The 24,638-nt window shown below is 41.3% G+C and overlaps 1 protein-coding gene across 2 annotated transcripts in view; it reads left to right on the top strand.

Moving 5' to 3' along the window:
• Positions 1 to 1,864: 1,864 nt before the first annotated feature.
• The window catches only part of cntn3a.2 (contactin 3a, tandem duplicate 2), a 44,106-nt gene continuing 21,332 nt past the window's right edge, over positions 1,865 to 24,638 (top strand). The window contains exons 1-14 of one of the 2 annotated variants that reach the window (XM_082517748.1): positions 1,865 to 2,247; positions 5,031 to 5,170; positions 5,934 to 6,069; positions 12,056 to 12,231; positions 14,019 to 14,114; positions 14,276 to 14,479; positions 15,328 to 15,430; positions 16,107 to 16,291; positions 17,160 to 17,296; positions 18,312 to 18,441; positions 18,911 to 19,061; positions 19,347 to 19,474; positions 20,748 to 20,917; positions 22,255 to 22,372. In XM_082517748.1, coding sequence (XP_082373874.1) covers positions 5,116 to 5,170; positions 5,934 to 6,069; positions 12,056 to 12,231; positions 14,019 to 14,114; positions 14,276 to 14,479; positions 15,328 to 15,430; positions 16,107 to 16,291; positions 17,160 to 17,296; positions 18,312 to 18,441; positions 18,911 to 19,061; positions 19,347 to 19,474; positions 20,748 to 20,917; positions 22,255 to 22,372 — 1,789 coding nt within the window. In that variant the 5' untranslated portion in view covers positions 1,865 to 2,247; positions 5,031 to 5,115. Of the gene's footprint in view, positions 2,455 to 5,030; positions 5,171 to 5,933; positions 6,070 to 12,055; positions 12,232 to 14,018; positions 14,115 to 14,275; positions 14,480 to 15,327; positions 15,431 to 16,106; positions 16,292 to 17,159; positions 17,297 to 18,311; positions 18,442 to 18,910; positions 19,062 to 19,346; positions 19,475 to 20,747; positions 20,918 to 22,254; positions 22,373 to 24,638 lie in introns of both variants that reach the window. The other variant, XM_082517747.1, reaches the window with a different exon arrangement.

Raw genomic sequence — 24,638 nt, 5'->3', positions numbered from 1 at the left:
ATGCATGCCCCAACTGCACACAAAGGAGAAGCCACATCGACATATTTTGGAGTAATTTGAACACCCCACTCTGCCATGTTTTCAGCCACTTACAGCTCATTACATTGGTTTTCTGGTACATGTATACTTGAGTCCTAATGGCTCTCACCAACCCCACATATTATGACAGGTAGCCACTCCTATCTCAAAAGCTTGCACAAGTCCACCCACCTTTATGCCGCCTGTTTAGCGTAAAATGGAGGCTTGTTGAAATAAACAAGTAAATGATAAAGAAAGTTAAAAACAAGGCAGAGCAGAACTAATTTTCTTTTTCTTCTTTAACACTTTGTGACCCCTGGTGGTAGAAAATCTGTTCTTCCTTAAAGAAAATAAATATCAAGAACAAAGAAAAACAAATAAGTCATAAATAGAAGTAATAAATAGCATAAGTTTGGTCCTATTAGGGTCTTTGAACATTTGAAGTTTGCTGAAAATAGGACAAGTAAAGTCAATTATTAGGCAGGCTAATAGCACAAATTTTCTTGAAAGACATTTAATTCACTGTCTTCTCCCTGCAGACCTTGATTTGGAAGTGAAATCGCTCCTCCTCAGAGAAAGAAAGGAAACAGACCCGAGGAAAGGCAACTGACGAGTAATTCCTATTAGACAAACACGCAATGTTACAGAGCAAAAGAGCAAAATTGCAGATTATCCCCTGATGTTTGACAAAGTAATTATTCTCTTTAACAGAGGGTCTCTGGGGTATTATATACTGTTTCTATATTTAGATGCATTAAGCTTTTCTTTTTATATTAACCTATAAAAATCAAATGACAGAGAGAGCACAGGTGGAACTAATAACATTACCAAGTGCTATTGCAATAAATCACTCCAACATGATGCAAAGTAACTACACAAATAAAATCAACCATTTTTTTTATAACTGCACCTGTGCGCTACCTATTACAACATGTCAAAATATCTGTTCTGAGACAAAGGTGGACATATATTTTCACTACTGGTGTGAGAACAAAAATTCTGTTTTGGACATTGTTAAGCGAATAGTTCGGCACGGTTTTCAAAAACTCTTTCAGAAAAGATGTGAATACTGGATGAATGAGTAGAGAGAGCCAGCAGCTTTTAAGCTCGTTTAACACAAAAACAGAAGTGACATGTTTAAAGCTCAGTAATTAACACTTTGTCGTCTCCTTTGTTTAATCTGCACAAAAACGGCAGTGTAAAAAAACACAAGTTGCTGCTCCTGCCTCGTTTCAATCTCATTGTGGTTTAGGAGGTTTGGTGCACTGTGTTACCCCGAACCAGAGGCTCTCTGCCTCCTCACTGTAGCTTCATTGTTAATGGATAGATATGTTTCAGAACCTTCTTATCTATCTATCTATCTATCTATCTATCTATCTATCTATCTATCTATCTATCTATCTATCTATCTATCTATCATTTTTGGCTTTTTGTATTTGTACACTTTTACACATTTTTTCCTTATTTATTTGTCTAATATGTCTCTAATTCACTCTTTCTTGCAGACCCCTGTGCTTCTGTAACATGTGAATTTCTCCCATTGGAATTAATAACGTCTGTTTTGTGTCTTTATCTATCATTCTCAAATTAAGGTTTTCCTATGCAGCGGTATAAATTAAAGAAGTCTGGCCCAAAATAAAATAAACTTCCTGATACTTGTACAAAGCTACTTGTCATTTTAACTGTTTATCCAAGTTTTGTGTTTGTTTTCTGATTAATGTTTTCTGTCATTTCTAAACACTACACAAACAGGCACTGTGGGAGAATTAGCTTAATTTAAACTAATGTCTGTAGGCCGCACGTGTGCCAGGAGGACTGTACCAAATGAAGACGCAGGGGGGCGCAGTTCCCCGCCAGGTGCGCCTTCTTCCCTGCCTCCCTCCCCGCACCACCTTCCCATCCCATCGCTGCACGTTCTGGCTGCTTTATCGACCTTCTCCCCGCCGTGCAGCCCACTCCTCCTTCCTTCGCGGGGAGAGCGGGACTCTGACGCGCACAATAAATCATCCTCGCGAGGTTCCTTTTTCAAGCCCCATTTCATACTTACTCGCACTGGAGCGCAGACACGGGCGAGAGTCAAGCCTCGTAACTGTGGATGTAGCAAATGTGATTCAGCACAGCAAACAACGTGGGTGTTGTGCGTGCGAGCGCGCGCGCGCGCGTGTGTGCTTTTTCTTTTTTTCTTTTCTTTTCTTTTTTTGGTGGGGAGTGGAGGAAACGGAGGAGGAGGTGGGTGAGAGGGGCGATATGAAACGCGTGTGTTTATGTCTCCTTCGTTACCCGTTATCTGTGACTGACCACCGGCTCAGTTTCACCTGTACGAACGACCTTGCAATTGCGACCGAAATTCTTCTAACGAGGTTTCCATGGAGGAGCAGTTTATCCGTGAGGGCTGAATTTGGTTCCTATTGGTGTCAAGATATTTCGGGATAACAGGTAAGACTGTGTAATTTATATAAATAGCGACGGGCATGCTGTTGCCACCACGTCGGCCTGTTTTTATGCTGTTCCCGACAGCACCGTCCGCTCCTAATGCCTTTTATTTGAGAATAATTGTTTGTTTTAGACTCGAGCAACGTGACGTGACCTCCCAACTGCGGCCAATTCCTGCACACTGAGCAGGCTGATTTTTTTTTTTTTTTTTTTTAAAGAGGCAATCTAGAAAGAGGAGACTTCTTTTTCTTTTTTTTTTATTAAGGAGTTGGCTCCAACATGCCTGCCTTTCTTTGTCAAAGTGATGTAAGGGGTGCAGTTAGTCACAGCCTGGCATTTCAGCCCCCTAACTGCTCCTGTGGTACTTACCTGGTGTGGTGCCACACTGCAGCTCACCCCGTGAAATAGAGCTAACCTACAGGCCAAAGACCAGTACATTTTTTAAGGGCTGAATGGGGCTTGGGTGGACTTGCATGCACTAAAACATAGAAGAAAGAAAAGTAAGAAACGTGTAATTACGGTTCTTTTGGCTGTATTTTAAGTAAAAAAAAAACAAACAGAAAAACTTCAGAAGTAGCAGTAATTATGGGCTTTATCCTTTATGCGATCCACTGAGTGCAAAGGTGTACACACACACACACACACACACACACACACACACACACACACACACACACACACACACACACAGTTTCTACCTTGCAGCGTTCACAAGGTAATTGCATACTTTAATGCCACAATGTCAGCTGAACAATCTGTGATGAATGCAGCTCAGGCCTTCAAACTAAGTACACTCCTACTCTTTCCAGCTGGGCTGTTTGTTCAGTCAGCATGTTACTTGGATGCAGGCAGAGTGTGATGTAGGTGGTAGATATGTGTTTATACATTTATTCTTTTTTTAAGTGTCAGTTAAGCCAGTGGTGTATTGGTTCCAGAAAGTACCCTTCTTGATTGAGACCGATCCCCCCCAAAGCTTTCTCACCACCTTCTGTCACCATCCTGTTAGCACCATTATTGCAAGCAGTGTGAATGTGTGCTTATGTGTGTGTGTGTGTGTGTGTGTGTGTCTGTGTGAGTGGGTGGGTCAGCTTGCATCTGTGTGTGGACAGCTCTATACAGCATGTGTTACGCTGGTGTAATTCTCTAATCCTCCAATTTGCATTTTTAAACGATTTATTGGATGTGTAGGGGGAAAAAAGGAACACATGTAACTCAGAGCCATCCCTGTAAAACCCCGCTGCAAATGCAAACCATGCAACATGCGAAGTTGACTGTACTGTAATACCCTCCATACCTTTTACACACACCAATTTTCAGTCTTGAGATGCCAGCACTTTACACTGTGGGCCTATTACTGAGGTAAGGCATGCAGGAGTCTTCTAGAGAGGAGGCATACCAATCCAATTTAGCAGACTTTGGGAAGGGGGGGGGGGGGGAGAAAACATGAAAGGTAGGAAATAAAATCTTGGCTGAGACCCCAACGTGTCTGATTTGACATGCAGGCAGCTAACAAACAATTAGACCCTCCATAAGTAGCACTCTGAACCAGACTCGCCTTGGGATTAGACCACAAATGAGCAGCACGTCACAGCTTATGTCTTCTAAATGGAAAGTGAGGGTATGTGTGTGTGTGTGTGTGTGTGTGTGTGTGTGTGTGTGTGTGTGTGTGTGTGTGTAAGCTGGCTGGCTGTTACATGTGTTTCGTACATGGTGAGAAAGCAACTTTAGTGTGTAGGTGTGTGTGGGCTGTGTGACATTTAGCAGATTGATGTTATTATCTGCCCCTGCCCTTAATACGGCCGCAACACCTCTTGAAGAAACTTGTATTTTCAGACCCGACTTATTCATATACGCTTCCCTTTTATGCGTGCGCAGAGTAATGTACACAAATCTTCCCATACGCTGCGCACTCGTAATATGTGTATGTGTGTGTGTATGAGACCGTTCCCTTATTTGCTGTGTTATTGCCTGCTCTTCATTGTGTGCATATTTGACATTTTGTAATTGCATCATTACGCGCTCAGTCCCCTCCTGCAAGAAGCGCGCGCATCGCAATTTGCAACACATGCTACAAGCAGTCAGACTCTTGCCCTTGATTACGGACCTGGGTGGAATGGCTTCCTCATCAGGCTGTCTTGATTCACCCCAGCATGTGGGAAGACACATGCTGCTGTGGGTGAATCTAATTGATTGGATGGCACCCAATTCCCAGGTCCAAGTCTCCTCAGGCAGCCAGAGAGTGAATCTGTCCAAGTGAAGGATGAGCCTAGGCGTTGGTTGCTCCCCTAATAGATTGGCATGGACTTCCTCCCATATGCCTCTGGTATCACCCTCAGACATCTCCGGGTTCAAGTTGGCCACACTACAGGGCGCAAAGTGACATTGCCTGGATCATTGCTGATTAGAGATGTGAGGGCTATCCGGCACCAAACTGTTCCTCCAGTTTTACAGTGATTATGTTTCCGCTGACAGAAAAATTCTGACACTTCCCCTGTCTTAGCTTGATAGGTGATTAAAAGATGTTACGCTGTCAGTGGTGGAGTTTTTGGTATTTTACAAGGAGATTCTCGTTTCAACAGGTCAAGCTCCTCTCTCTCTCGGAGAACACAAGTGCCATTTCAAAGCTTATTGGATGAAAGTCTCATTTACCCCTGGCTGCCAAATATGACGTTGCCATGGAAACAGCTTCTACTGTTATCAATCATCGACTGTTTGACAGGTAAACTACCTTTTTTTTTTTTTTTACGAGTGATGGATTTTTGGGGGGGTTTCTGGTGCGTGCGCACGTGTGTGTGTGTGTGTGTGTGTGTGTGTGTGTGTGTGTGTGTGTGTGCGTGTGTGTCTTCACGTTTGGACATTTACAGCTGTGGAATGAGACAAAAATAGTGTCAGAGAGGATGATGGCTCAGGTTTATAGGAGCACTCTGCAGTATTGGCTTCCACTCACAATCCAGACACAATACTCTCAATCTTCGTCATCACTTTCACCTGATGATGAGGCGTTTTACTTTTCTTTTCCTTTTTCACTTAGACAAAAACACTTAAGTAACATAAAAAGAGAGTAAAGATTTCCCCTTCTGCTGGGAATGATTTTCTTTGAATAATAATCATGTAATGTTTGTATTTACCAAGCATAGACAAAAAGTTTGCTAGTAAATGATTAAAAAAGTTTTCTTGTGAATTTGTTAAACTAGAGGTGTGTATTTTATTTTTTTTAATGCTGGAGCAGTGACACTTTTAAAATGACAGAAATGGCTTCCTGCTACCGGGGAACGCTGTGAGAAGTTCATTTTTTAAAAATCTATTTGTTTGCAAGAACACTTTGCAACACCCGCAAAGATATGAGACTCGCTTCCCTGTTTTAAAAGCCTCTTTATGACACTTTTCCATCTAAGAAAAATCAGGTAATAATGGAGTCCCGACTCCATTACAGTGATTTCTATTCTGTCTTCATGCTCACGCTGGAACTGTGTCTCTGTCAGATTGCCTGGACAGTGGATCATTCCATGGTCCGAGATGGAGAATGGAGCCGGGTGATTTGTTCATTCCCATTGACTCCATAGAAGAGGAAGCTACTCTGACTTGTGACGCAAAGGGAACACCATCTCCTCAGTACAGGTAGGAGCACATTCACGTTTAGGTTTTTATTCTTCAGGTTTTCAAAAATGTTAGTTTGGGGTTATTAAAATGGGTGAAAGACTGATTTAGAAATCATTATTTGCAAGATTTCGTTGGGTTTAACGTAGCAGTCATTTATAAGAAGTCGAGCTCAGCAGAATCCCAGCAGCTCAGCTGATCTCAACGTTCGCCAACATCAGCTGACAGCCTTGCCGATGCTCTTCCATACATTTAACTGGCAAATCTCACTTAGGACACACTATTAAAGCTGCTTTAGCCAGCCCACGTTTGCCTCATTCCCCAATGTTTGCACCTGCAAGGCGCTTTGCAACCCACCTGCACCCCATCACTTCGTCTTGTGCTGTACCTGACTTATTAAATGTCCCATCTATAGTCACTGATGCATGACTCTGTGTTGGGTCCCGCTTGTGCTCACTTCCAGATTAGTACATTCATTCACTCATGGGAGTGAGATGCCAGAACACAGCTTTCAAATATAAACTGATGGAAATAAAGATCCAGCGTCCTAACTGAACTGCAGTTCAGTTAGCACATTATCAACGCCGTATTGCTCTTTTGTTTAAAATAACACAGGCGGACTCGTTCTCCACCTCATAAGCAGTTACTTGCACTTTCTCCACTCTTTCGCGTTCATCACCGACGGTATTTTCTCAACTGTCAACGTCAAAAGAGGAGCTTGTTTAAAGTAAATGATTAGTTGAGCAAACATAAAAGCTGCATTGAGACATGATCGCAATCTAAATGGAAAAAGAAGATGAGGGAAAGGAAGAAGTGATGTACTCATCTGGATATTCTCAGTGACTTTTTACCCCAGAAAAGAAAAGTAATACAGATGCAGACACCTTTTTATACTCCTGGCTGCTCCCAGCTTGCCATTCTTGCAAAGCCAATTTAGATTATAGTTTTCATGTGGAAAAGCAAGCCGCTTTCCTTTCTATTAATTTTCTTCAAATTAGACTGAAATGCACATAGACACTCTGTGCAGCAGTGTCATTATGGCTTTACTAATTCATATTGACTAACACACCACCAATCTGCCTCTTGTCTTACCAGATAGTATCTTAGTGACACATGTGTAGCATCTTAATGATCGTCTCCTCTTATAAAACACAATGAGGCCGATGCAGGTTGCTAGACACCGGTTGGCACCAACAGACATTGATTACAAGTGTCTTTGGCGTTCGACGTTGGAATTACTGCAGCACAGCCGGCGCAGATGAAATGAATGACAGTGGTGTGGAGTATGTACATTCATTATTTCAGGCTCTTCACATTCCCCATCTAAGACCAGGTATTTCCATGTACTGATTAAAGGTGAGATGAGCATGTTTAACGGGGTGTCTTGTCACGCTGGCTGTGCTAGGCTCTGTATGCCCTCAGCACCTCTCTGGCTCCTCTCTTGAAGTGTAAATGGGCTCACACTGCTCTCTCCCATCCCCCTTCTTCTCTTTTCCCCCTTTTCCCTTTCCTCTGCCACTCCTGTCACTCACAGAGATATGAGACTTTCATACTATGCGCACAGCACTGATTTAAAAACTCGTGGGAGAAAATCAGATCTTCTATAGAAAAGCATCGTTGCTGCTGCAGGCTATAAAAGTTACACTGTGTGAGTGTCTTAAACGTAAACAGAAGGTGACTTGTCTACCCTTTACTTGACCTGAGGTTTGAAGTCTGTGGCTCTAGACCGGTAGATCATCCAGAATACTCGGATTTCTCTGTGGTCAGACAACATGTGTTCACAAAATGAGTTTCAAGCGGAGTAATTCAGTTTTCCAGTTGCCATTCAATCACCTGCCCTATGTTCGTGGCACCACTGAACAGCAGAGGCACTTCAGAGCAGGTCAAAAAGAGGTGAAAACGGTGGCTAAGGGATTAAGAGCTGAATGCAAGAGTGGACATGGACACCTACACAAACATGCAGGCATGTACTAGTCATTCCAGCCCTTTAGGTGTTCATCGTAAGCCACAAGAGTAATAGGGTTAACCTCATTGCATACAGTGACCAAGCTGCATGTGTATTGATCGGCCACAACATTAAAACCACCTGCCTGATCTTGTGTAGGTCTGCCTCGTGGCGTCAAAGCAACACGGTCCCCTCAGAGCATGGACGTGGGATTTCTGGGGAAGTCCTGGCATCAGGACATTTGTAGTCGAGTCTTTCTTCGCCTTTCCGTCTCCAGCGACTTCATCATCTTGTTTATGTCTGTCTTTTCGCACAAATGTTTCTGTTATGCTTCCCTTTCTTGGCAAAGGAGATATTTTGCTTTATTTTTCAAAGTTATTTGAGTTATTTCTGAAACCAGTGGGCAGTTTTGCCTGCCACTTCAAGTTTCTGCCCTTTTTATTGCTTTGTTTCTGCAGCACAGACGGTTCATGAAGAGTCATATTTCATTAATTTAAAAAACAAAGGTGTTATCGAGCGCTTGCTTTTTTTTTGCTCAAGTTGGTGGGAAAGCTGTCAATCAGGCTGTGGTGTCAAATAAACAACCACTCTCTCCTTTCCAGGATGTCCACATACACATATACCATAGATGTGAGAGCAAATTGATCTGCCAGTCTGCATTCTGTGTAAGCAATCTATGTGCAGCGCTGTGGAAAGATTTCAGGCAGAGAGGCATTGGTTAAGTCACAAACTCCTTGTGCAGCATGATAAACGTGCACTGATCAGCCATTAAAACCTCCTCTATTGTTTAGATGCATCAAAACAGCACTGACCTTTTTGGGCATGGATTCAGGACCTCTGAGTCTAGCTCATTGGTAGCAGATCCTCGAGGTCCGCTGGGTTAAGAGCTCTTATTGGATTGGGCATCCCACAGATGCTTGAACAGATTGGGATATGAGCCCTCAACTTTTCGAAATATTACCTGACGGAGGTGCATGTGAGAATGCAAATGTCCCACGCAGTGGGTTCTGGTTTGCACAGATTGTGAGAACAGCACAGATAATACCCTGGTGAATGCACAGCTAGCGAGCCCTATGTGCTGCTTTGTGGACGCTCTGCACAGGAAGATCTCTACTGTAAACCAAACTGAATATTTCCAGCATCGAGAACATGGCTGGCACGAGCGATCTCCATGTGTACTGCATGTGAGAGAAGACGGCATCTTCCCAAGTACTGCCAACTTTTTCCAGAGTTAATGTGTGAAAACGATTTTTGTAATACTCCCAAAATGTTCCCACCACCTTTTTTTTTAAATGCAGTGGAGCGCATTGCTCTACTGAGGCTGGAGGAAGCCACTGCAATTGTCATGAGTCTGCAACCATGTAAAGCATTAAAGTAAAATCCACATGAATTCAGTGGTGCATTTTAATGACCAGTGTTATTCCAATGTTGATATTGTTGCACCTGATCGCTAATTATTCTTTAAGAATGTTTTCTTTTTCTTCTCTCTTTTACTGGGAAGCGAAACATATATGCTTTTGAAAAGTCATCCATTGTGTTTCCCACATGTCTGTTGCCACTTGTTGCCACTTAAGTAAAGCAAGAAAGGAAGTGTTTTGCTAAGTGAAAGAAAGGGTTATGTTTTTTTCTTAAACACAAACAATGGAACATTCTTGAAAAGTGCTCTGTCCTTGAACCCATCAATGCTCAGCTTTTGAATAGCATTTAAAAGGAGATAGAGTTTTTGCGGTGGCGGGGAATGAAAATGAATAATGAGACTTGCTTGAATCAATGAATTAACCTTAAGTTTTTAAGAGTTCTTTTAGGTGCTTCATTTATTTGATAGCACCGTCGTAACCTGCTTCACAGAGCTTCTTCTTTTTTTAATTCTTCCTCCTGCTAAGTGTTGGAAAGATATAATAAAGGGTGAAAAGGAGTTTAAAAGGCCTCCTTTGATACATTGAGCCATTGTTACCTCTTGCCAGGTGGTAATGTTTAGTCCTGATGGGGAGTCAAAGGTGGAATAATATCACATTATGTAAATCTAATGTGACAGAGACGAGGTGATTATGGTTAGACTGATGATCATTGTCCAGAATGGCTTCTAAAACCTTTGTCCTCCGCTCCCCTTAAATAGCGAAGGACAGCTTTGTGTATGATACCCCTAGATTAAACTTTAATGATCCCTGTGGGGAAAATGGGATAACTGCAGCAGCAAGTAGTAGCAGAGCTAAATAAAGAAAAATGGAAAAAATACAACACCGTAAAGAAATTTGCACTTCAAGGTTTATACAGACACAAAGGACATCTGTTAGGTGAGTAAATTAATGATATATAGACATGGCAGCATGATTACGGTACTGTTAGACTGCAGGTACAAAAAAATATGATTCGCTCAAGCAGCATACAGTCTCGAAAAACAAAGTACACTCTCTTTTAATCCTAAGGTGGTAAATTTCAGCAGATAATAAACTCATTGGGTCCTTATCAGCTTCGAAAGTTACTTAAATACAACCTCAGATGTAGAACAATATATGATATATTGTTTATTTATTTTAACAAAAATAAGCTAAAATGCAGAAACATTTTGGTTTCTGCAAAATGTTTCTGCATTTTGGTAATAACTATAACCACAATAACATGAATGAATAGTTTTTTGCGTGACTTTATCAGTCTCTCACATTGTTGTGGAGGAATTTTGATTCACTCTTCTTTACAGCATTGATTCAGTTCATCAAAGTTTGTAGACTGTTGTTTATGCACAGCTCTCTTAAGGTCCCACCACAGGGTTTCAGTCAGCTTGAAGTCTGGAAGAGTTCATTGTCGACTCACTGACAGCTGGTTTGAGGTGTTTGTGCTGATATTCGGCGTTTGGTTTTCTCCAAATGTGGCACAGTGCAATGTGGCCAAACAACGGTCTTGCCTGTCCACAGGACATTGTTTCAGAAGTCTTCTGGTTTCTGCAGATGCAGCTTTGCAAACTTTAGCTGAGCAGCCGTGTTATTTTTAGAGAGAAGAGGGTTTTCTCCTGGCAGCTCTTCCAACCAAGCCATACTTGCCTTTTTCTAATTGAGTTGTCATGAACTTTAAATTTTAATGCTAACTCAGATGTTGCTTTGAGGTTTTTGCAGGTCACCTGTCTGACCTTGGGTGAATTTGCTGGCATTCCCACTCCTGGGAAGACTAGCAGCTGTCTTGAGTTTTTTCCACTTGTGAATAATCATTCTTACTGTAGAATGATGGACTTAAAATTGTGGGGGAATGTCCTTTAGACCCTTCCTAGTTTAATGGTCAGCAGCTTCTCCCAGATCACTGCTGATGTCTTTCCTCCTTGGCATTTTGCTAACACACACCTGAACTTTACAGACCAACAGACTGCCAAAAATCTTTCTTTTATAGAGGTGCTTACACTTGCTGATCATCACTTAATCAAGTGGACTGGATTAGCAGCACTTGGCTGTTTCTCATCCTCTTAATTCCTGGGGAATCAGTAAGGGTGTACTTAGTTTTTTCATGCTTCTGCATTTTGCTGGGGTGGGGATTTGTTTGTTTTTTTCAATATATAATGGCATGGCATAATATGTCGTCATCTGTTTGTCTGAGCCTGTAGTAACCTTGTATCAACTTTGAATCAATTAATTTTCATTGTGTCCTGATGCACGAGCCTTAGAATTTAAAGAGGGTGTACTTTCTTTTCAAATGACTGCAAGCATAGTTTATCAAGTTGATGCACAGAACTGTCCATAATTTGCTGGCAGTCACACATGTATCAACTCCATTGTCCTTAACCCTGAACACAACACAGTTGTGTTTGCAGATTTGTTTGTTTTTAAGGAAGTTTAATCACAGCCGAAAAGAATCGTTGGCCAAAGTCCTAACCACAAGAGTTCATTTCAACTAGCAACCTTTTAAAATCCTCGGCACCATCGCAAATCACACCACATAAAGTGTATTATTCTTATTCCAAGTGAGTTACCACAGTGAATTGTGTTTTCCACTCACCTCCTGTCAGACCACCTTGGTTGGAAGGAAGAAGGGGACTGCGTGTTTTGCCAGGGACTGATGGTGTCTTTGCCCTCACAGATGGTCACTGAATGGGACTCTCATAAATCTGGGTCTGGATCGTCGGCGGCGTCTGTCTGGGGGCAACCTCATTATAAGCAGCCTGGACCGATACCAGGATGTAGGGATGTACCAGTGTATGGCCTACAACACAGTAGGAGCTATCCTCAGCAGAAGAGCAAGTCTTCAGTTTGCCTGTAAGTTACAGTCAGAGTTTTAACTACAAAAAACCACGGGTGTGTAAATGCTCTTAACTACAAATAATGCAGACGTACACTAAAATGGAAGCGCTTTATTTGCAGTATTTATCAGCACGCAGCAAGTTCAGTGGGGAGCCGCATTAAATGTTAACGTAACATGGGAAGAATCTGAGTGCGATGACGCTTCCTTACTTATGGTCATGCAGACTAAGAGTTGCTATTTCACTTTGTGTTGTTTGCTTCAATCAGAAGTCATTCCAGTTTCGTTGGATGCACTCTGGGGTAAAGTAGTCTACCAAATTGCACAAGTAGTGTTTGAAGAATAACTTAATAAGGACTGGAAAAAAAAAAAAAAGAACAGAACACAGCATACCTGCACTTTTATGAAAAAGGAAGAACAAAGCAAATGAATATAAGCTGCAGTGCAAACTATACTACAATGCATTGCTACAAAAATAATAATTTAGGCAGTAAAAAAAATGTACTTTCACATCACGTTCCTGCTGGTGAAGCAGGTAAACAACTCAAATGAATAACCAAATGAATACTTATTACTTCTATACTATTCATTAAGGCTTCCTTTCATGCAGATCGCAACAAAGCGCCTTTTCACACCTTCACTCGGTGGTGGTATCTTGCCGTGCAGATGTTTTGGGTCTTTTTTGACAAGCTTTTAAGATATGGGATGGTCAGAAAAAATGGAATAATGACATTTTAATAACTTAACAACAATGACTTGAGAATAATGACCGGATAATGGATAATCTAATCATTTTATTAACCTTCAAAGGAGTCTCCAATGAAAAACTATAGTTCTTTTTCTTTTTCAGATTCTCTTAGCAATATTTGGATGCAACATGAAAGAATAATAACAAGAAAAAAATATTACTAGGTACATATACCTTAAGGTGTAGCTCAATAAAAAAAGTTTTCAGTCGTTTCAACTTTTTTCTTATAGTGTTATGAGCTCTTGCAGCATATCTCGTCATGGTATATTAATGTCTTGGTCCCCCTCAGGCAGTTTTGGGCAGCTATTTTGAAACCACTATAAAATGAATAGAGCGAGATCCAAAAGTTTATTCTTACAATGGACAAACTCTACCTTGTAAAGCACTGATTTAAGAAAAAACTGTAAAGGTTGAAGTATGAAGTTTATAAAGCCTCAAATTGTAATTCTGCTTGGCACATGCAAAGTTGCACAGCCTTACAGACTTCATCACGACTCAATTCAGAATGGAGATGTAGCGAATGGCTCTCGCTCCTCCCACCAGAGCCTTGAACATATGCCAGGCTAATTTACACGATTCATACAGAGGCTATGAACCGTCATGAACCTCTTCTGTGCACGAGCCGCAGTTCAGCAACACGATTGGCTCGTGTGTTTACCTGTTCGGCCATCTCTGCTGCTGCGGGATAGATTTCTATTTGAGATTCTGTGCTAAGTCAAGTCTTGTGATTTCAGCGCTTACACAAACATGTACATAAATTAAGTTAGTGGCGGGTTTTCACATCCAAGTTCCTTTTTTTCACAAAATGGCATATCGCTCATATCTCATTCAGGCCCTGGGTTCAGCAGTCTGTCTAAACTCTTCTGTTTCAGAGCCTCACTTGTCTCAGTTGCTTTTGTTCTCCCTCAGGCCTTGCAGAAGTGCAATTTTCATTACAGCTTTCTTATGGGTTTGTGTCAGTGTCTTGCAGAAAGCTTTTACTCAGCCTCTTTTCCACTCCCCTGATATGTGACATCCTACAGTAAGCTTCCTTTTCATTTTTCCCCTCCCTGTCAGACTTAGATCATTTCAAAGTTCACACCAGAAGCGCAGTGTCCGTCCGAGAGGGACAAGGAGTGGTGTTGCTTTGTGGATCGCCCACTTCCTCAGGAGGTAAACTCTGCTGTTGTTTTGAGTCCTGCTGAAGTGTGATTAAAACATAATCTTGCTGCCACTGATTAGCCCCTTTTCTAATCACAGTTAATTCTCTTAATCACATTTAATATCAGAGAGCATCCAGGATCGTCTCATGCGCTTCCTTGTTTGCCTTCCAGACCTTACTTATGCATGGATCTTCAATGAGTACCCGTACTTCGTTCAGCAAGACAATCGGCGCTTCGTCTCCCAGCAGACGGGAAACCTTTACATTGCCAAGGTGGAGCCCTCTGATGTGGGCAACTACACGTGTGTAGTGATGAACAGCATCACAAAGGGCAAGGTTCAGAGCTCCCCCACGTCTCTGATCCTCAGGACAGATGGTAAGACACAGCTTGTGCCTTTGACGTGACAAGTATTGCCTTTCAGCCTCGCATTATGGGCCTTTCATTTTAAGGTGGCTTTAATCATTACCCCAGCGAGAGTGCTCTTTATCTCGTTGTACCTCACTGAAGTTGAGTCACAGAGGGCTAATGCCTGTAAGTAAATAGTTGCTCCTCAATGTAGGCCAGCAAACAAAGCACCCAAATCTCTTCTTTGCTGACTTAGCTTCTCTTATAATTCGCAGTCCCTTTAAAAGCTTTCTCTTTGCTTTCACATGAATTCTCGGGCCTGTTCTCAGCGGCGTGTTGTTCTGTTCTCTGTTATGCTTTCATAGAACGAGTGAATAAAGATTGCCTTGGGAATGAATTAAACATAAGTCATACGTCAGTGGACCATTACATTGAGTGTTCTGGTGGTTCAGCCAGTTTCTACTCAGTGTACTGTACATGTAACTGCATAAATTTAAATCCCCTTGCATCACTTTCTGGTCGCGATCTTGAGTGCCTTTCCTGAATGCTGATATTAACAATGAAACACAACAGAGGTTAGGAACTGCCTACTCAAGCTTTGAAATAGCAGATTAAAAAAAAATCTCTAGATGAAAAATAATGCTCGGTGTATTTAAATTATTCCTCGCTGGGTTTTGGCTACACTCTGGTGACTGTACTCTTAAGCGATGCACGATTTTGAGTTTAGTTTACCCATGAGAGAGCGTTTGCTCATGTGCATTTCATTTTTTCCTCTGTTAGCTTTCCAGTGCTATTGTTTGGTCCATAATGCCAGCCGTAATGCTTGTAACTCATGCATAATGGAATACTGAGCAAGTTCTTGTGCTTGGTCCTCATAGGAGTGATGGGTGAATACGAGCCGAAAATAGAAGTTAATTTCCCAGACAATGTACCCGCCGCGAAAGGATCAACAGTTACGCTGGAATGTTTCGCCCTTGGGAAGTAAGCTGGATTTCCTCAAGCATGTTTTTAATCTTTCACTGTCTTTTCTTTCCATACAAGGAACATCTGGATTTCTAAGCAATTATGGTTCTTAGAGCGTGGCATCAAGCCACGATTGGTCTGAAAGCAACTTGTCGTTGGAATGGGTTAAGTCCAGACCAGGGATGTCAAACTCATTTTATATCCTGGGGGCACATACAGCCCACAGGAAATCTGTCAACATGACTCTTTGGGCTTAAATTGTAAGAAATAGTTGTGTAAAATTATCATAAATTATAAAACAAAGGTTTTGTCAAGAGAATGTCTTTTTTTTCTACTCACCCATTGTAAATAAAGACATTTCTGTAGTAGATAAGATCATTTAATTGTTTATCTGTTACTTCATTACTTGTTTTAGTATGAATGACAGTGGGGGAGGTCTTCATCAGTGGGAAAAGCTGTAAAATGTATAAAAATAAAGTTAAAGGTCCCCAAAAGTTATTTTCCAAAACCACTCAGTGAGCCAGATTGGAGTCTTTGCTGAGCCAATCTGTTTTGACACCCGTGGTCTTGACCATTTATCAGCAAAACGAAAAAAATAAGTACTGCAGTCCATCTGACGCTTTATTGCTACAGATTGTTACAGACACCTGCACCTGATTCCCCGCTGAGCTCTTCCTTCGCATGTGTCTCACAGCCCCGTCCCAGAAATCACCTGGAGGAGGGCCAACGGCGTTCCCTTCCCCAGCAAAGTCAAAATGAAGTACTCGAACGCCGTGCTGGAGATTCCCAGCTTTCAGCAGGACGACACGGGCGGTTACGAGTGCGTGGCCGAGAACAAGATGGGGAAGAACACAGTCACCGGTCGGCTGGCTTTTTATGGTACTGCGACTTTTGTTTGAGTTTTGAGACGACGCCACAGACAATTGAGTTAGACAAAATGGGTAAACAATCAATATCTCTGCTTCTTTCAGCAACGTCGACAATTGTCACGTCGTTAGACTTTGTAAATGGCAACAATTGTAATGTGATCGTTTAAAAGCTATAAGTAATTTTATAATAGCAAGAGCTCATTGTTATACACGCTACTTTAATGCACACACAAATCTCTGCCTTCTTCCTGCATTTTAAGCGTTTCACTGCAGCTATTACATTTTGGGTTCTTGGCTTGCTTCAGCCGCTGTGTTTTCCTGTGAATCTGTGAAAGAGGGAAAAATGACACTTGTGAAATTGGAAGTGACAGTATGTACAGTGCCACCGAAGTGAGCTGTGCTTATTATGAGCATTGCACTCATGAAACCCATGAAATTTCCTGAAAGCTGTAAATATATGAGAGACTTAGGGGGGGTTGTGTGCTGGATGGGAAACAAGCAGGACCTGACATTTATTATACGCAGAATTAAGGTGACAGTTTGGGGGGGTGAGTGCTGGTATCGGGTGCTGTTCGCCGGTCATGAGAGCTTCTTCCTTTGTGGTTCGGGGTTTTAATGTTAATCTTTGGGTTGCCTCGGGCTGCTGACACATTTAAGAGATGTAACTGATAGACTGAATTCAATTTTCTCTCCTCTAGCCTCTTAAAGGAAAACCCATTGACGACCCCCCCCCCCCTTAATTTGGGCTGCCAATCTGCACACGCTTTCCTTTGAACTTATTTAGATGCAGCTTATTTAATACGATAATGCTCCTTCCTCGAAATCTGCCCTCTGGTTCTTGTCAGATAATTCACTTGAGGATAATTCTGTGTCCTCAGCAAAGCCTCAGTGGGTCCAGACAATGAAAGACACGGCTCTAGCCATTGAGGAGAGACTTTACTGGGAGTGTCGAGCCAACGGCAGGCCCAAACCCTCCTACACGTGGCTGAAGAACGGCCAACAGCTCCTCTCAGAGGTAAATTACCGGCTGTCGTCTGCCACCTACAAGTGTTTCATTTTAAAGACTTAATCTTCAGCTTCAGCTCTTCCTTTCATTTCCGAGAGCCTGGCATAAAACACACTGCTGTTTTCCCGAGTGTAATTCAGAGTGCGATGAGAGGAGAGGGTAAACATCTTACTAAGGTGTGCCAGTGATGAGACATGGATGTAACTGTCTCGTATTCTGCTTTACCTTGGCAGATTACAGAGTCTTAGAAAGTGGATGTGCACGGCTCCCGAGAGATTGCTCTATTTTATCTGAATGGAGTCAGTGCTTGTTTTTCATTATTCATGGTGCATGTTTAAGCTCCTTCATATTGAGGGACAATGGGTTTAATCTTCTGTGAAATATACTGTATATAGCACTACACCTAACTCTAGACCACCAGAGAAATACATGTGGTCTTGCATATTTTGAGATTTTTAAATTTGGCTGACCTCGATATGCCTCTGACACTTAATTTCTTACCTCTTACATGCATTATACTGTAGCAATAACCATCCTGATATTGTTCAAAACTAATGTTTAAATATCCTTATTTTATTTGAGGTTTATTGTTTTTACTGTTGTACGATTCAGAATATGATTTTCACCATGAAAGTTGCATTTTTATCTAATTTGTTTCATATTTATAGTACAGAATATAGCTAATGATTAAAAAAAACACTAGTAGGTGCTGTACTGTATATGGTTAATACTGAGAAAATAAATTAAAAAGTGCAGATATAATACAAAAAGCTCAAATATTGCATAGACTGGACCAAAAGTGCACAGGATAGGGAAAAAAAAATGAATGTTCCATACTTAGAAAACAAAATTGTGCTTTGTGCTCATAGCGATAAATTATTTTGCAACAGCATCCTGATTTGATCCGCGTCCATTGACAGCACCTCTAAACAAATCCAGCACTTGCCAGAGCGCGCCGCAGAAAGCAGAAGCTACCTGTAAGTGTAAGGAGAATAATTGCTTTCTTTCAACCTTTTCTTCACAGGACAGGATCCATGTGGAGGACGGAGTCCTGTCAGTGTCTGCGCTGACCCTGTCTGACGCTGGCATGTACCAGTGTGTGGCCGAGAATAAACACGGTGTCATATATCTTGCTGCTGAACTAATGGTTTTAGGTAGGATGGCATTTATCTCTCTTCTAAATCCTCAAATCTTTGTTGCCAAAAGGATCTTAAAGGTCATCTTTCTGTCATTCTTAAAGGTTGTCTGGATTAGCAGATAATGGGGTCAATGTGGATGTTTTTGTGGGGTCAGACACATTTAGATATATATTTTTTTCCCCTTTACTTTGATGTGGGGATGAAGATGGTGTAATAGATGCCAAACTCATAGCTGAATAGTAAACATGAACTTTTACTGCAAAACCAATTAAAAGTTATAACAATATTTTCTGCTTCTTCTTTTATTAATACATAAAACTGGCTAAAAAACACCGTTACAGCGTCGATTTTTATGCCGGTTTGATTCGTCAGTTTTAAAAAACGATGTGTTTCAATTACTGTAAGATTTGAAAACTGGTGCTTGAAATGCTCAGTGAGATTTGCTGCAGTCTTGCACTAACGCCAGTTTGCTGTTTCCCACCAGCTTCTCCTCCAGACTTCACAGGGAACCTCCTCAGAGCTTTGCTCAAAGCCAAGACAGGAACTACAGTGACTTTAGAATGTAAACCCCAGGCCTATCCCATCGCTAGCATTTTATGGAAGAAAGGCAACCTGCCAATCCACACAAATGACAGGTAGTAACAGGGTTAACGTTATTCTGAAAAAGTCAATGTACACAGTTTTATAGGCTTGTTTTTTTCCGTATATAAGCCAGTTATCTATCCCAGCTACACTCCTCTTTAGCCATCTTTGGTCTAATCAATATTCACCACACACACACACATGCTGCCTAACTGGAAGATGTCCATTATGTAGAATGCTGAAAAATCCAGAAGTCGGTGTTTATCTGATGGTAAAATGAGTCTTTGTTCTTGGCAGTCGGATTGTAAACTGCTCTCACTGTTTGTGTACTCCTATAGGATCACACTGTCCCCAGATGGAACGCTGAGGCTTGCCAACGTGAGCAAGTCTGATGCAGGCAGCTATACGTGCTTTGCTAGGAATAGATTTGGCATGTCAAGTACAACTGGAAGGCTCCTTGTTACCGGTAAGCTCTCCTGTTAAATAGCAGATTGTTTGTGCGCTCCACTTAGTAAGCAGAATTTTATGCACACTATGGCTTAACACACGAGAGCTAGCGTACTGCAAGGACCCGAGTCAATAACTTGTAGTTAAATTTAAAAAAAGTAATAAATAAACTTTGAGGTTTTGTGCTGAGGTGTGTGTCTATACTTTGTAAGGTCTCTAGTCTTGCGATTAAGTAGACTAAATATTTCAGATAATCATTTGATTGTTTTGTTTTTATTTGAAGGGATGTAATAAAAACAAAAAAACTTTACGCGTGCATTATTGAGTCGTTTTGTCCGGACGCATTTTGCAGCGGCTGCAGTAATGCGCTTGGAAGGCGTTTGACGAAACACTCGATCATTGTTTTCCTCAAAGCAGTTGAGGCAACCAATTTAGTGCAATAAATGAAAGTGCCCTGAGTGGAAGCGGTGAGCACATTAGTGAGGTGGTGTTACAGATGCTGTTATTGTTGAGCGTGTTGTTGTTTTTTTCATTGGAGTTGAATGTTCTGTGAGTTTGTTATTGGTTTTTATTAATGTGCTGAATGATATTGTCTGCCGCTGTAACTGCCAAGGCCAGTTATTTTTTTTGAAATTACCAGAGTATTTTTTCACAGCCGTAAAGCATTCGGAGGCACAGAGCCATGACCCACACATTGATTATTAGTAGCTTGAGAACTGAGGGGACGCTTTTTTTATCCCTTGACAGCTTCTCCAAGGTAAGATATGAGAGTACAAATCCACTTGCTTTGTGTTGTATCTTCTTGATTTGATTCCTGCCGTTCATTATCTTGACTATTTGAAGCACAGGAGGCCAAATGATTGCTATAGCAGACTTTAAAGCAGCGCTCTTCATTTTTTATTTTTTTTCGTTGTTGTACTGGTTGTGCAGAGCAGCTCATTACATGAAGTTTTATCTGATCCATGGTGTATTGTAATTGCTATCAGGATTTCTGAAGATTATGTGAGCCATTTTAGTGGTGGCAAGGCTGCATGTTATCACACATTATTTGACTGAGTTTTTCATGAGACCTTCCTTTATATACACAGACTGCTCTGCCTGTGACTCACTGTATTGCGGAGCATGATTTTTGTGTCTCGGGAAGTGTTGTGTCACTACTCTGCTCCTATTTCCTGAAAATCAACAAAAGGGCTGCTCATCTGCTGGAAGTGAAAAGTCTCATGTCTCACATAAGATTGCCACCCTCCCCTTTAGAAATGGCTGGCTCTCACGTTTTTATTTTTCCTGGGTAGATCCAACCAGAATCATCCAGGGGCCAGTGGACACAGAGATCATTGTGGGCGAGAGCATTGTGTTACCCTGCCAGGTCACCAGCGATCCCGTCCTTGATGTTTCTTTCTCCTGGGCCTTCAATGGACAGCTCATCGCCAAGGGAGACGGTCACTTTGAATTTGTGGGTGGGGTGAGTGACCCACAGCCGTAGTTTTTTTGTTTTTGTTTTTTCTTATGTGCGAATGGGCACTTGGCACCTCTCCCCATCTTGCTTCACTTCATCCCTGCCATTAGTTTAAAGGGACAGCTTGTGGTTTGACACCCTGGTATTTCTTGGAGAGATAGAGCATGGCAAGTTTTGCTGCACTTGCTGTTATACCATCCTTTTTCTTTTGCTATTTTAAATTTCTCTCTGGTGGCAAAGAAGGCTGGGGAAAAGTCTTTGGCATGAAGCGTTATTAGATCATTTAAGACCTCTTAGCTTCTAATTGTATTCTTGTGAATGGAAACATGGCAGCCGTCGTGTCAAAATACACTTCCTACATAGCGCTAGTTGCTCAGCCATTGTGACAGGTTGTCTTCTATTTGAGCACACTTCTCTTACTCTTGCTCAGTCTTCTGAAGTCATCTATTTTTTAATACGTTGGCTGGTCTCTTCAAATTCTGCTTTGACATGGCCTGCTGCACAGCCTCTTCATAACGGGAAGGAATACGTATTATTAGAGGTGCCTTGTAAAGGAATCAAAGCATGGCAGAGACCCAAACGACAAAACACTTTGAGAACATCCTCGCACCCTTTGAGATTAACCATTCTTCTTGGGTGTGTGTGTGTATGCGTTTGACTGACAATGTTCTTATCTGAAAAGAGACTCCTTCCCCAGAAATGCTCATATGTCCCCAGTCCAAAGAGATTATCAACTTAACTTTGCTGCTTCAGGGAATTTAATTTCCATAATTAAACCACATTGGCTGTGCTGCCACGTTTTCCTGCCAAAGCCAAGAGAACGATTTCACCACTAATTTACCATTTTCTGCTTACGGGTGTCCTCTTAGATGAGAGCCTTTTCTTTTCTTTTTTTTGTTTTCTTCTCCAAATGAGCAAAAGCTGCCTGCTGTACTCAGTAGTAAAAGCTTATTTATGTAGTTGCTTGCAACAGGTCTTGAAGGTCACAGCACTGACCTCTGCAAAAGGCGGGTAAAGCAGTCGAGACCTTGTCAGACACAAAAACTCAATTTACTCTCTGTTGTTTTTGTGAATTTTGGCCTTTTTCTTTTCCATTCGAGCTCATGTTGAACAGCTGTTTGTGACCTGATACTGTATATACACAGAATTTCTCCCAGAAACACTGTGCAGCCACTTTTCCTCAGCAATTTCCAAGCTAAGTACTGTAACTAAAGGATATGCAAACGGTTTTTAGAGCTGCTATTTACTGTGTCTTTATATATGCTTTGCTACCTTTTTTAATAAGCTGTCACGAGGTCCATTATCTTTCATGCTACATAAAGCTCTCTTTCCTCCTTCGATAGAGAACAGCAGGAGATCTTATGATCAGGAACATTCAGCTTTACCATGCTGGCAAATACATCTGTGTGGTGGACACGGACGTGGAGAGTCTATCAGCCGTGGCTGTATTGATTGTGAAAGGTAAGAAAAGCTCGTCTCTGCTCTGCAGTTACCAATTAAAATAGGGCTTACAGCCAGGGATGTTTAATGGGTAAAAAAAAAAGGGAGAGAGAGAAATTAAAAAAAGTAGACTCAACGTAAAGTGGATGATGGATGCAGCCTCAGTAAAAAGAAGTCAGTAGTCTTTAAGTGTTACTGAGCAGAGCAGTGTTAAAGAGATTTCAGAGAGATTACATCGCTATGCTTTGCTGAGAATTAAAATAAAAAATCTTTTGAGGCGTGCAGTTTTCGATAGGGTTTTTAAACTCAAATAGGTTTGTTTTAGATTGAGATTGCAGTGCAACCAAAGTGTCCATATTCTCATCAGAATCACCCTGGATATCATCAGAGTGTTTATTTCTACTACAAGGCGCTTCATTACATCAAACAGAGGAAGGCGCTTTCCTTTTCTCTGGCGCTCAGAGATGTTTTTGGAAGAAAACTTCACAAAACTGTGAAATTCTAAGAGTACGAGCCATACATTTTTTAGGATGTGTTCCTTTTTCTCCCTCTCCCTGTCTTTTAATGACCAGTTTTCAATATTGTTGCAGTGTACTTGACAGCAGAATGCTTACATGCCTGTCTGCGCTCACTCATGCAGTATGTATAGCTCCTGAGAGACATTATTGTCGAGAGCTACATTTGGCAGAACAAAATAACTTTTGTTATTTATTTCAGGGAGGGGTGTGTTTGTGTTGCTCGTGGAATTGGAGGAGGGATGTTTCGGGGTGGAATCAATACACCAAATAGCCCAGCAAATTGACACCACCCAAATATGCTAAATGTCAGATGAGGTGAGGGATGATTTTAGTGTCAGGATTTGAAAAGGTTGAATCCATAGCTTTATCTTGCAAGGATAACAAGTTGCTATTTGTTAATACACCTCCTGTGTATTTAAGTCCTCTGTTTTCAGTGTGTGATTGTCAGGTCGTCTGTTGTCCACGCCATGTTTCCAATGCCATGCCATGCTTCCAAGTTTCTTGTCTAGGTTTTTCTTATTGTTTGTTTAGATTCCCCAGTTTAGGTTTGTGTTAATTTTGCTTCAGTTTGCCTTGCCCTTTGTTTGTACCTTTTCTACCAGCCATATTAAACGGCTCGCCTTTTGTTAACATTTCAAGTTCTGTTCCCTGTTCCTTGGAGTCTGCGTTTTGGGTCCTTTTCTCAATTCATACAGTCTGCCCTCGCCAGATTGTGACACTGTTTGCAGAAAGGTTACCTCCTATCAGGCAACCTGTGCAATCACTTTGCAATCAAAATGTGTAGTGAGTGTGCAACATTGCTCTGTGCAACCATTTAGTCACCGGAAGCTGAAATCAGTCCCAGAATGTGAAGAAAATTCAAAACAAACAGCTGGCGGCTGCTTTTGTTAATTTTTAGATGTAAGCATGACTAACTCAAGATTTTAGTGCATGAAATTAGCCCTTTTGTATATAGTATTCACAGAATATTCAGATTTATGTAATAAAATATTGATATTTAGTGTCCCTGTATCGATAGAGTATCATAATACATGTCTATGCTAGTACTTGAGATTTTTTCTAGTCTTTGTTTTTTGGGGGGAAATATAGGATAACATGCCTTTCTGGATGTCCTGCAGTTTAGGTGTTTGTCTTCAAACTGTTGTAGCTTGTAGCTACGTGTTATTAAATGAAAAGAGGTCATTTGGAAGGAAAGGAAATGTAGCTCACAGGTGTAAGTATTTACAGTTTGATCAAATCTAATAAGAACTTTAGAGCGGAGGCTCAGATGAAAGTAGAAGATAGTGACAGGACTAAACCCTGATGATGGTGGAGCAGAGTAATCAGATGAGTTCAGTTAAGATACCCTGGACAACTTGTGGAAATGGAAGAAGCATTTGTGATAGACAGGCTGCTGACAGGCAGAGTGAGAACAGTGTCTCCGGGCTAATTGGGCAAAAGTAGTGAGTTGAAATTGAGAAAGAGCTGAGTTTGACAGCGTGGGAAAATGAAAGTGACAAAAAAAATAGTAGTAATAGTCCAAATCAGTAAGGAGGAGCAGAGGCTCCCTTATTGATCTTATAAAAAAGATTATTTCGCATTACATTTGAAATGTAGCACAGTTCTTTTTTTTTTTTTAATCATTCAAAGAGGCAATTAAAGAATAAGAACCTCATTATTTAAATAAAATTCACAACTAAATGCACTGTCTGCCACCTCTCATCTTCCCAGAGAAATTGTCCTTGTCTGTCCCTGATTTTAATTGAACTAATTTGTCTAAAGACACTGTC

This window comes from Aulonocara stuartgranti (genome assembly GCF_965226115.1).
Source record: "Aulonocara stuartgranti genome assembly, chromosome: 20".
Classification (NCBI taxonomy): Eukaryota; Metazoa; Chordata; class Actinopteri; order Cichliformes; family Cichlidae; genus Aulonocara; species Aulonocara stuartgranti.
Note: the sequence above shows the minus strand (reverse complement) of the source record. Positions and strands in the feature narration are given on the sequence as shown.